General features: G+C 40.5%; 2 protein-coding genes across 2 annotated transcripts; both read right to left on the bottom strand.

The window, feature by feature from the left end:
* Positions 1 to 350: 350 nt before the first annotated feature.
* psmb4 (proteasome 20S subunit beta 4) lies at positions 351 to 5,910 on the bottom strand. Its single transcript, XM_059350830.1, has 8 exons — positions 5,752 to 5,910; positions 3,734 to 3,860; positions 3,572 to 3,651; positions 2,929 to 3,075; positions 2,020 to 2,101; positions 1,618 to 1,734; positions 1,442 to 1,530; positions 351 to 482 (listed from the first exon to the last, which is right to left on the bottom strand). Exons 1-8 carry the CDS (start codon positions 5,868 to 5,870, stop codon positions 470 to 472), a joined length of 774 nt encoding a protein of 257 aa, XP_059206813.1. The 5' UTR covers positions 5,871 to 5,910; the 3' UTR covers positions 351 to 469.
* Positions 5,911 to 6,776: 866 nt separating this feature from the next.
* LOC131985332 (saxitoxin and tetrodotoxin-binding protein 1-like) lies at positions 6,777 to 11,835 on the bottom strand. The gene is made up of 6 exons (XM_059350390.1): positions 11,633 to 11,835; positions 9,993 to 10,138; positions 9,536 to 9,615; positions 7,758 to 7,901; positions 7,296 to 7,418; positions 6,777 to 6,941 (listed from the first exon to the last, which is right to left on the bottom strand). The coding sequence occupies exons 1-6, from the start codon at positions 11,753 to 11,755 to the stop codon at positions 6,859 to 6,861; spliced, it is 699 nt and encodes a 232-aa protein (XP_059206373.1). The 5' UTR covers positions 11,756 to 11,835; the 3' UTR covers positions 6,777 to 6,858.

The following is an 11,835-nucleotide window of genomic DNA, read 5'->3' as shown; positions in this document are numbered from 1 at the left end:
ATTTTGTATTATTTTATGGACTAATTTGACCAAATATCCACTGGATTTGGGGTAAATTAAACAATTTCAAAGGAAACAATTTTTTTGTGGATTAAAATGTAATACCAACGAACGACAGAAATTAAAATATAAATATATTTGATCTAATGTGCATTATATACATAAACAAGTCCAATTCTAAAAAGACAAAATGAGCCTGAAAAGGTTGTAAATGTAGTGTGTCCAACTGAATAATAATATATTATATATTGTGATAGAAATCATCGTTTCATCTTGGACTTTTCCAGTTTGAGGTTTTTAAACTTTGACCACATTCTTCCACACAAAACACACAAATAAAACCAGTAAAACACGTTTGAAACTGTTTTTGGTCACATTTATTTTCCATTATACAAAAGTTACAATGAACATGAGAAAAAAAACTAAACTGTGAAAGAAAAGTTGCGGTTGTCTTTGATGCAGAACGTCTTCATTCGAACCCGCTGCAGAGAAACAAGAACAATAATCAATAATAAGAATTAAATACTTCAGAGTTCAACCAAACACAGATTAGTTTATAGTTTTAACTGGATTTATTTTAATTCATTCATAAATAAATACATAAATAATAAAGGTCCATCAAATAAATGCATTTGGCTATCAAATAAATCCTGAAATTAATAAAGGATTTATACATTTATAAATGTATTATTACTTAATTTATTAGTATTACTGCTTCAAAATAAAAGCTCTCTACCCGTTTCAAAATAAAAGCTCTCTACCTTATTCAAAATAAAAGCTCTCCAGCTGCTTCAAGATAAAAACTCTCCTGCTGCTTTAAAGTAAAACCCCACCACATTTCTTGAAAAGCTGTCCAGCTGCTTCCAAATAAAAGCTCTCTACCTGCTTCAAAATAAAAGCTCTCTACCTTATTCAAAATAAAAGCTTTCCAGCTGCTTCAAAATAAAAGTTCTCTATCTGCTTCCAAATAAAAGCTTTCCAGCTGCTTCAAAGTAAAAGCTCTCCAGCTACTTAAAAATAAAAGCTCTCCAGCTACTTCAAAATAAAAGCTCTCCAGCTACTTCAAAATAAAAGCTCTCTAGCTACTTCAAAATAAAAGCCCCCCACCTTCCTTAATAAACTGTCTACTTTCTTCAAAATAAAAGCCCCCCACCTTCCTTAAAAAACTGTCTACTTTCTTCAAAATAAAAGTCCCCCACCTTCCTTAAAAAAACTGTCTACTTTCTTCAAAATAAAAGCCCCCCACCTTCCTTAAAAAAAACTGTCTACTTTCTTCAAAATAAAAGCCCCCCACCTTCCTTACAAAAAACTGTCTACTTTCTTCAAAATAAAAGCCCCCCACCTTCCTTGAAAATAAAAATCCTCCACCTTCTTGAAAATAAAAGCTCTCCAGCTGCTTCTAAGTGGATTTATTTTGAAAATCCCAGGCGCTGTGACCCACCTGACCATGTTGGCGATGTCCCAGTTGGTTTCTGAGGACAGAGGGCCGATAATCTCCACGCCCTCCTCTGTGACGATGGCGATCTCATGCTGAAACAGAATTTATTAACATTAAATTAAACATTTAATAATAAACTAATCTAATAAGAGTCAGATGTAAACAGGAAGTGGGCTGACCCTGTTGTAGGAGCGAGCGTCTCTGTAATAGAGCACTTTGAGGCAGCGCTCCACCAGGTCCCGCGCCTCCTGCTTGGTGATCTCCACTTTGTTCTCCACCACCTCCCTCATCAGAGGCTGCACACACACAGGAAGTGGAAAAAACATTTTATATTATAGAAATATATCAGGAGACAACAGAAAACAGGACCAAATATTCAGAAAAGAACTCAACAGCTTGTTCACGGCCCTTGTTTTTAGTAAAATGACACAAAAGATGTAAAATTGCACAAAAAGGACATAAATTTACACAAAAAAAGACAAAAAACCCACAAAATGAACCAAAAAAAAAAAAAATAGGACCTAAATCTGCTCTGTGTAAACAGCCTCTCCTGTCCTGTGTGACATCACAGACTGACTCACCTGAGCCAGGTACGCTCCGAAGCCCGTGGCCACTGTGGGCGCCTCATAGGCCACGCCCAGCTTGTCCACGTAACCAAGGAAACTGGAGGGAGGAGAGAAGGCGGTAAAATGATTTCACGTTTATCGAAGAGCAAAGACTTACAACCTGACTGGAACAAACCACTTCAAACTATCGACTGATTCTGAGAGTAGAGGAACACAGCTCCATTAAACCGACTCCATCTGAATAGATCTAAATCAGGGGTCTCAAACTAGCGGCCCGCGGGCCAATTGTGGCCCTCGTGGCGATATTTTGTGGCCCCCTCCTTGATATGAAAGTTTAATGTGAGTTTTATATGAATGTTGTGTGGAAGGTCCCTTTATTATCCAGCTGGAGCTTTGTTTACCTTGTTTCTATGACGACGTTAACAAAAAGAAAGGCAGCTGCTACCGGACCGTTTATTATTATTATTATTATTATTATCTGCCGTGTTGTTGTTACCACAAGAAATGGAAATGTTATGTAATGTCATTTTGTGTCTTTTTTGGTAATTTTGTGAATTTTTTGGGTCATTTTGTATCTTCTTTTGGTAATTTGTGGGGTTTTTTTAGAAATTGTGTCTTTATCGTAATTTTGTGTCTTTTTTGGTAAATTTGGGGGGGTTTTTTTAGAAAATTTGTGGGGGGGGGGGGGGGTCGTAATGTTGTGTCCTTTTTTTTTTTTTTTTTTTTTACTAATTTTGTATCTTTTTTACATAATTTAGTTTTTTTCTGTCATTTTGCGTCTTTTTTTTGGTCATTTTGTATCTTTTTTATGTAAATTAGTTTTTTTCTGTCGTTTCGGCGCTGCCTCCAGCGTCCCCCAGGTAACTAGAGTGTGAGAGCCCTGCTCTAACTACAGAGAGCTGAAGAAGAAGAGTTTTCTCCGACCTGTCTCCGTTGTAGAATCCTCCGATGACCACGGTGTTCCACAGCGGGTTCATCTTGCTGCGGCGGTTGTACATGACCCTGGTGAGCCACGAGTGGACGGCCTTGGGGCTGTAGCTGTGTCCGTCTCCCAGCAGCTCCTCGTCGATGCTGACGGAACACAAACACAACGTTTAGCATCTGAACACAGAGCGAGTAGCAGCAAACACAAGATTTAACATCTGAACACAGAGCGAGTAGCAGCAAACACAAGATTTAACATCTGAACACAGAGCGAGTAGCAGCAAACACAAGATTTAACATCTGAACACAGAGCGAGTAGCAGCAAACACAAGATTTAACATCTGAACACAGAGCGAGTAGCAGCAAACACAAGATTTAACATCTGAACACAGAGCGAGTAGCAGCAAACACAAGATTTAACATCTGAACACAGAGCGAGTAGCAGCAAACACAAGATTTAACATCTGAACACAGAGCGAGTAGCAGCAAACACAAGATTTAACATCTGAGCACAGAGCGAGTAGCAGCAAACACAAGATTTAACATCTGAACACAGAGCGAGTAGCAGCAAACACAAGATTTAACATCTGAACACAGAGCGAGTAGCAGCAAACACAACGTCCTCCCGTCTCCGTCAGCTTACACCATCTGCTCGATGACCTGCTTCAGGTACTGGTAGTCGGCGTAGTCCCCCGACGCGCCCAGGATGGTGTTGTTGTTCACCTGAAACACACCACAACACCGTCAGCGCTTCAACGGGACGCGTTCACCGCCACGGAGGAGAAATAAAAACATTGTGTCTGACCTTCATGAGGCGGGAGATGTTCCTGAAGCGAGCCAGAGAGCCGTAGGAGCCCAACATGTCCGCCGCGATCACCACGCCGCCCGTGAACTTCACGCCCAGCACCGACGTCCCCGTCACCATGGGGTTACTATGGAGACCACATCACACGTAAACAACAACAACAACAACAACAACAGAGCCGCCAACGCCAGGCAAAAACATATGAGACAGGAGGAGGAGAGGGAGAAGAGGAGCAGGAGGAGATAAAGAGAGAGGAGGAGGAGGAGAGAGAGGAGGAGGAGAGACAAAAAAGGAGGAGGAGCAGGAGAGAGAGGAGGTGGAGGAAGAAGAGGAGGAGAGAGAGGAGGAGGAGGAGATAAAGAGCGAGAGCCGCCAACACCAGGCAAAAACATATGAGACAGGAGGAGGAGAGGGAGAAGAGGAGCAGGAGGAGATAAAGAGAGAGGAGGAGGAGGAGGAGAGAGAGGAGGAGGAGGAGATAAAGAGAGAGGAGGAGGAGGAGGAGAGAGAGGAGTAGGAGGAGGAGGAGAGAGGAGGAGGAGAGGAGATAAAGAGAGAGGGGAGGAGGAGGAGAGAGAAAAAGGAGGAGGAGCAGAAGAGAGGTGAAAGAAAGGTTTCATTTTCAAGATGAACAGGAAGCTGCCAACACGAGGCAAAACCATATGAGAAAGGAGAAGAAATAATAATAATAATAATAATAATAATAATAATAATGAGTGAAGACTGTAAAGTGTGTGTGGTGAAGGTAGAAGGCTGACTGACATCTTTATGGTTGTAAATGTAATAAATAATACGAGTGAAGCTAATAAAGTTCAATTAAATCTATGCATATTATTCATTTTTCAGAATATGTGCCGTATATGACCTATATTAATAGTTTATTTCATTAAGAACACAACAAATGTGTATATGTGTTTAGTCTAATTAAATTCACAATTTTCTTTCTAAATTCACGAACTGCTGCCATCATGTATATATACACACATATAAAATACACACAACAAAGTCAATCCAAACAATTCGCGATAAGGTTCTGTTGTGAATTTTTGTTTTAAAATTCAGTCAGTTTTAAAATGTTTTTTGAGCTTGTTTGCTAGTTATTAGACTTTATCTTTTTTTAAATGTCTGGTTTTAGCCTCATTTCTACTAGTTTTACATATATTTGTGGTCATTTTGTGTCTTTTTAGTCATTTTTACATCTATTTCAATAATTTTGTGTCATTTTTTAATCGTTTATATATTTTTTAAATGTGATATGGAATTAGTACATAATGCAAATATCAATATAGTTAATTTTTTTGACATGACTGTAGAATAAGTTCTCAATTAAAATTTAGATTATTTTTATTTGTAACAAAACAAATTTTAATACATTTTATATTTTAATTTTTCTGTTTTTAGTTTCTTGCTTCAGTCTTTTTTTAGTTAAATTTTTCTTTACTTTCTTTTTTTGATATATTTTTTTAGTTTCTTTTTGTCTGTTTTAGTTTCTTTATTACATTTTTTTCCTGTTTTTAGTTTCTTTCTTCAGTCATTTTTTAATATAATTACATTTTTTCTATTGTTTGTTTTCGGTTTTAATTTGAACATTTAACATTTGTTTAGCCTAATTAAATTCACGATCTCACACAAACACATTTCAGTCTCCATCTTGTTTGTAAATTAAATGATTAAAGTAAATGTGTGTTTCCTGTGATTAAAGACAGTATTACTATTATTGTGAGTTAGCTGCCGGTGGCTAACTACCTCAGCTAACAGTTAGTCAGCTAAACAGACAGAAACGGAACCACACGTGACATTTACAGCTCTAAAACAAACCACATCACTTTAATCTACTCTTTAGGTTATTTAACTGGTTTTTAATTTATTTATATTCATCTGTAAACGCCTTTAACACGGAGGTAAACTAGCCGTTAGCTTAGCATCATGATGAGACAGCAGGAACCGGCGGGGCCCCGGTGGTTCGGGTTATCTCCCCCCGGGGCTCCGCCGGTTCCTCCCGGTGCTGGGGCACTCACAGCGTGTGTCTGACCGGCCCGCAGCCCGCCCCGGTGGCCCCGGGGCCGGACAGGGAGTAGAGCTGGCCCGGAGCGGGTCCGTTCTCCCAGAAGTTCAGCCTCAGTCCGCTGGACGCCATGTTGGAAATAATATCTGCCGGAAGTGACGACGCAGCTTCTTCTCGTTGCTCCCGGCCTGACGTCACAGTGGCGCGCTTTACCGCCACCTGCTGATTGGATGAATTAATGACTGTTGTTGTTATTCTGATGGTATAATAATAATAATAATAATAATAATAATAATAATAATAATAATAATAATAATAATAATAATAATTATTATTATTATTATTATTATTATTATCAATCAATTATCAATTTGAAGTGAATGGCATCCCTGTGAAGAATACAGTCACATATTTAGGTGTTGTCATTGATAAAAATGAAAAACTGCGCAGTAACTAAAATTTTGACCCTAGTGGAACAGTGGTGCGCTTTACCGCCACCTGCTGATTGGATGAATTAATGACTGTTGTTGTTATTCTGATGGTATAATAATAATAATAATAATAATAATAATAATAATAATAATAATAATAATTATTATTATTATTATTATTATCAATCAATTATCAATTTGAAGTGAATGGCATCCCTGTGAAGAATACAGTCACATATTTAGGTGTTGTCATTGATAAAAATGAAAAACTGCGCAGTAACTAAAATTTTGACCCTAGTGGAACAAATAACAACACTAAGAGGCTGCTGAGGCTCTAAAGGATTGTTTGACTGTTCAGACTGGAACGTGTTGCTGGAAACAGAGGACACCAGTATGGACATTGACAGACACGTTGACTGCTTTCCTGAGACACGGTCATACCCACTGGGACTGTACGCTGTTTTTATTAGAATTAAAATATGTAAACCCAACAAAATAAAGGCGTGTTGGATCATTTTCAGCCCAGAAAATGTCCAGATTAAATATAAAGCCACTGAAAACACACACACACACACGTCCAGTTGTTTCTATTTGCTGTTATTTTATTGTTGAACAGAACTTCCTGTGGTTCATGTGGACTCTGGTAGACCCTCAGGACTCTGGTAGACCCTCAGGACTCTGGTAGACCCTCAGGACTCTGCAGCAGGTTGAACCAGGACCGTCGGTTCGACTCCCACGATCGGCTCCGCACCAGACGTCTTATGACAGAAATCTGGGAACAGACGGGGTGGAAACAAAAAGCTATGACACATTTTTAAAGTGATTTTTACCTCTATTTTTGGTCAATTCGCGTCTTTTTCAATAATTTTGTGTCATTTTTTGGTCATTTTTACATCTATTTTGGGTCATTTTGCATCTTTTTGGTGAATTTGTGTCTATTTAGATTATTTTGTCTTTTTCGGTCATTTTGTGTCATTTTTTTGATCAATTTTATGTCTATTTTTGGTCATTTTCTGTCTATTTCGATAATTTTGTGTCATTTTTACATCTATTATTGGTCAATTTGTATTATTACTATTATTATTATTATTATTATTATTATCATTATTCTGAATGTGTGACTGACCTGCAGCTCCGTCGTAGATGAACGGCTCGTCGTCGGTGGAGTACCCGTCACATTTGGCATGTCGGGTGTGATTGTTGTGGTCCTCCTTCAACACGTCAACATCAAGGTGGTGCCCCTCCCTCCCTGACACACACACACACACACACACACACACACACACACACACACACACACTTGAATAAGCTTTACTTAACTCTATGGAGTCTTGGGCTATTTTGTCCATTTTTGAATCCTTTTCATGTCCTTGTAAGTCATTTTGTGTCTTTTTTGGTCATTTGTGTCTTTTTTTTGTGTTTTTCTGTCTGTTGTTGTGTCTTTTTTGTGGGTCATTTTGTGTCTTTTTTGTCATTTTGTGTCTTCTGGTTTTTTTTTTTGGTTATTCTGTCTTCTCATTTTGTGTCTTTTTTTGGTCAGTGTGTGCGTGTGTGTGTGTGTGTGTGTGTGTGTGTGTGTGTGTCCTACTGTATTTCAGCAGGTATGTGATGTTTGGGAATAAATCTTCCGTTACTTCGATGTAGCTTAAGGACAGACAGCCGTCGCAGGTCTCATGGAAAACTATGAAACCGTTCTCTATGTACGGACTCACAACTCCACCAGTCTCCACCGCTGGAACACACACACACACACACACACACACACACACACACACACACAGCAGTGATGATAAACAACAGTACAGCATCAACAGGAAGTCTTTAACATTATAAACACAGTAATAATGTGTTAAAATCTGCTCATAATACTTCATCATTATAGTTATAACTCTCATATATTAATGATATATTATTACATTATATTAATAAAAGCCTTTTCATAAGAACTGTAGCTCAGTATCACACACTGTTTTTTTATTTTTAAGAGCAAACTAAGAGATGTTACTTGAACCATTTTTAAAGATATTTCTGCTATTGTTATTATTATTATAATTAGGGCCTCGGGGCAATCGCACCAGCACTGGTCCCATACAGCAATATCTGCAGGGACCAGTGCTGCACTACTGTTATACTGTGGATTTCTTCTTCTTCCTCTTCCGGATGCAATTTCGTCCCGCTACAAATTATATATCAAAACGTGCGGTTTGATCGGGATCGGTGTGCTATTACTTTTCTCTACGGAATATGAATTTTTCGCGACATAAGTCGCGAAAAACTGCCCAAAATTTTGCATTGAAGTGAATGGGACGGCCGACAAAAAATGATTGAAAAAGAACAATAATTGAAGATTTTCAGATGTCTACTTCTCCGGCATAATTTCACCTAGAGACTCCATTTAAACTTTAAACAGTAGACACAAGTCTTGTGTATCGGTGTATTAATCCACGTTTCGATAGGTCATATAGTTTTTTATCAATCCCTGTTCAATGACCATGATCATTTTTGGAGAAATTCTGAGATTATAATGGGTGTGTATTGCACGGAATGTTCGTGTCAGAGTGTGTGACATCATCACCAGAGTGTAGAGGGAGAGAAAAAACTGTCAAAAAATAAATTTTAAAACTGCGCTCCAGGCCGCAAATTCCACTCTACAGAAATAATTTATACATAGAAACATAGGAAAATTAGTCTTCTCCCTCACAATCCTCTGGTAAAGCTGTCAGAGTTATAGTTTGGGCGTAGGACGCACAGATGATCCACCAACACCACCAACAGCCTCATTGGCTCCCATATTAAAAACACAGGAAGATTTCGAAAAAAAGGAAGATGGAACAGTTTTTTTAGATCGCTCTAACAAAGCTATTTTTAAATTTTTCTTAAAAAAAAACATATGTAGACGTTCAGGAGGAACTCAGGACGCTCAAAGTGAAGTCGGATCAATGATAGGTATTATGGTTTTGACAAAAATGCTTTCTGTTCGAGGCCAGAAATTCCAGTCTGTCCACCTCTGCTGTCACTCTTTCGGAACATTAACAGCTGCAGTTAATTCTGTTGATCTTTGATGTGATTACAGTTACAGTTACACACACACGCGTGCACTAAAGTGCGCACACTCCTCACACATGCATACACATGCTTCATACACGCACACACAGGTAACTTTATGTGATTTTAATTACAAACACACGCACACACACACACACACACACACACACACACACACACACATATTTTGAGGTTAAAGGGCATAGTTATAAATCTCTGAAGAATCTCATCATAGTGTACACACACCGGCAGTAGCCCCCGTGGCCCTTTCAGAATTTCCCCAGAGGAAATTTTCTAGTTGTTATTATTGTTATTACTGACTGGCAGAGACGGTAAGCGCGCGCAGGATGTGGTCGTCAGTCAGAGACATGTTGAAGACGTAGGTGGTGCACGACGCGTTCCTGAAACAAACAAACAAACAAACAAACAGCTTCAGACTGAGGATGATCACACACACACACACACGCACTGTCAGAGTCAACTACACAACTACACAACAAAGACTCATTATAGCTGAGTCAGCTAGTCCTCACAGAGAACTCGTGTGTGTGTGTGTTGTGTGTGTGTGTGTGTGTGTGTGTGTGTGTGTGTGTGTGTGTGTGTGGTTGTGTGTGGGGTTGTGTGGTTGTGTGTGTGTGTGTTTGTGTGTGTGTGTGTGTGTGTGTGTGTGTGTGTGTGTGTGTGTGTGTAAAGCTTAGCAGAATGCTGAGTCAGGGTCTCCTGGTCTCGGTGATCTTGTGGTCTAACTGATCCTGGTCTCTGGTCTCTGGAGACTCACTTGTGCATGTTCCTCTCGGTGTAGGTGACGGTCTTGTTGTCAGCGAGGAGGCGGAGCTCCAAGTGGGAGCTGGAGACGTTCTGCATGAAGTTCAGTTCCTCGTTATTGTTGGTCACGCCCCAAACCAGGACCCAGTCCCCGAAGACCTGCAGGAGGACGGGGGGCGGGTCAGACCGAGACAAAGGGTCCACACATGGGCGGAGTATTTTCTTTATTGGCCGATCAATATCATGCTAACGTTAGCGGCCGATCGATAGCATGGTAATGTGAGCGGCCGATCGATAGCATGCTAACGTTAGCCGGCGATTGATATCGTGTTAGCGTTAGCTGTTGGTCGATAGCATGTTAACGTTAGCGGCCCCTCGATAGCATGCTAACGTTAGCCGGCGATTGATAGCGTGTTAATGTTAGCTGGCGGTCGATAGCATGTTAACGTTAGCGGCCCCTCGATAGCATGCTAACGTTAGCGGCCGATCGATAGCATGCTAACGTTAGCCGGCGATCAATAGCGTCTTAACATTAGCCGGTGATCGGTAGCATGCTAACGTTAGTGGCCGATCGATAGCATGCTAACGTTAGCCGGCAATTGATAGCGTGTTAATGTTAGCTGGCGGTCGATAGCATGTTAACGTTAGCGGCCCCTCGATAGCATGCTAACGTTAGTGGCCGATCGATAGCATGCTAACGTTAGCCGGCGATCAATAGCGTCTTAACATTAGCCGGTGATCGGTAGCGTGGTAACGTTAGCGGCCGATCGATAGCATGCTAGTGTTAGCCGGCAATCGATAGCATGCTAACATTAGCCGGCGATCGATATTGTGTTAACGTTAGCTGGCGATTGATAGCGTGTTAACGTTAGCTGGCGATTGATAGCGTGTTAACGTTAGCTGGAGATCGATAGCATGGTAATGTGAGCGGCCGATCGATAGCATGCTAACGTTAGCCGGCGATTGATAGCGTGTTAATGTTAGCTGGCGGTCGATATCGTGTTAACGTTAGCTGGCGATTGATAGCGTGTTAACGTTAGCTGGAGATCGATAGCATGGTAATGTGAGCAGCCCCTCGATAGCATGCTAACGTTAGTGGCCGATCGATAGCATGCTAACGTTAGCCGGCGATCAATAGCGTCTTAACATTAGCCGGTGATCGGTAGCGTGGTAACGTTAGTGGCCGATCGATAGCATGCTAGCGTTAGCCGGCGATCGATATCGTGTTAACAGTAGCTGGCGATTGATAGCGTGTTAACATTAGCTGGCGATTGATAGCGTGTTAATGTTAGCTGGCAATCGATAGCGTGTTAACGTAAGCGGCCGATCGATAGCATGCTAACGTTGGCGGCCGATCGATAGCATGCTAACATTAATGGCCAATCAATAGCATGTTAATCATGCTAGCAAAAAAAAAGCTAAAAAAACCAAATCATTTTTCCACGTTTGGACCAAAAAAGACACAAAATGACCAAAAATAGATGTAAAAAATTACCAAAAAAATGACAATAAATTATCGCAATAGGCACAAATTGACCAAAAAGACACAAAATGACCAAAAATAGATGTAAAAACTGACCAAAAAATTACACAAAATTATCAAAAAAGACCCAAATTGACCATAAATGGATGTATAAATGGAATGAGCCTCACCTTGTGCAGGTGTTCCCTCCTCAGCGTGGCGTTCAGGCCGTGACAGTTTTCGGGGCTCGGCTCTACGGTGGCGCCGAGCGCCGCCAGCAGCAGCAGCAGCATCGATGTCTGAACCACGTCCATCCTGCTGGGACACTCAGGAACCTGCAGACAGGAGGCCAGCAGCAGCTTTATAACCGACCCCGGGGCCCCCAGGGGCCCTC

This window comes from Centropristis striata, chromosome 14, assembly GCF_030273125.1.
Source record: "Centropristis striata isolate RG_2023a ecotype Rhode Island chromosome 14, C.striata_1.0, whole genome shotgun sequence".
In the NCBI taxonomy this organism is placed as follows: Eukaryota; Metazoa; Chordata; class Actinopteri; order Perciformes; family Serranidae; genus Centropristis; species Centropristis striata.
The sequence above is the reverse complement of the archived record's forward strand: the minus strand, read 5'-3'. Positions and strand labels throughout refer to the sequence as shown.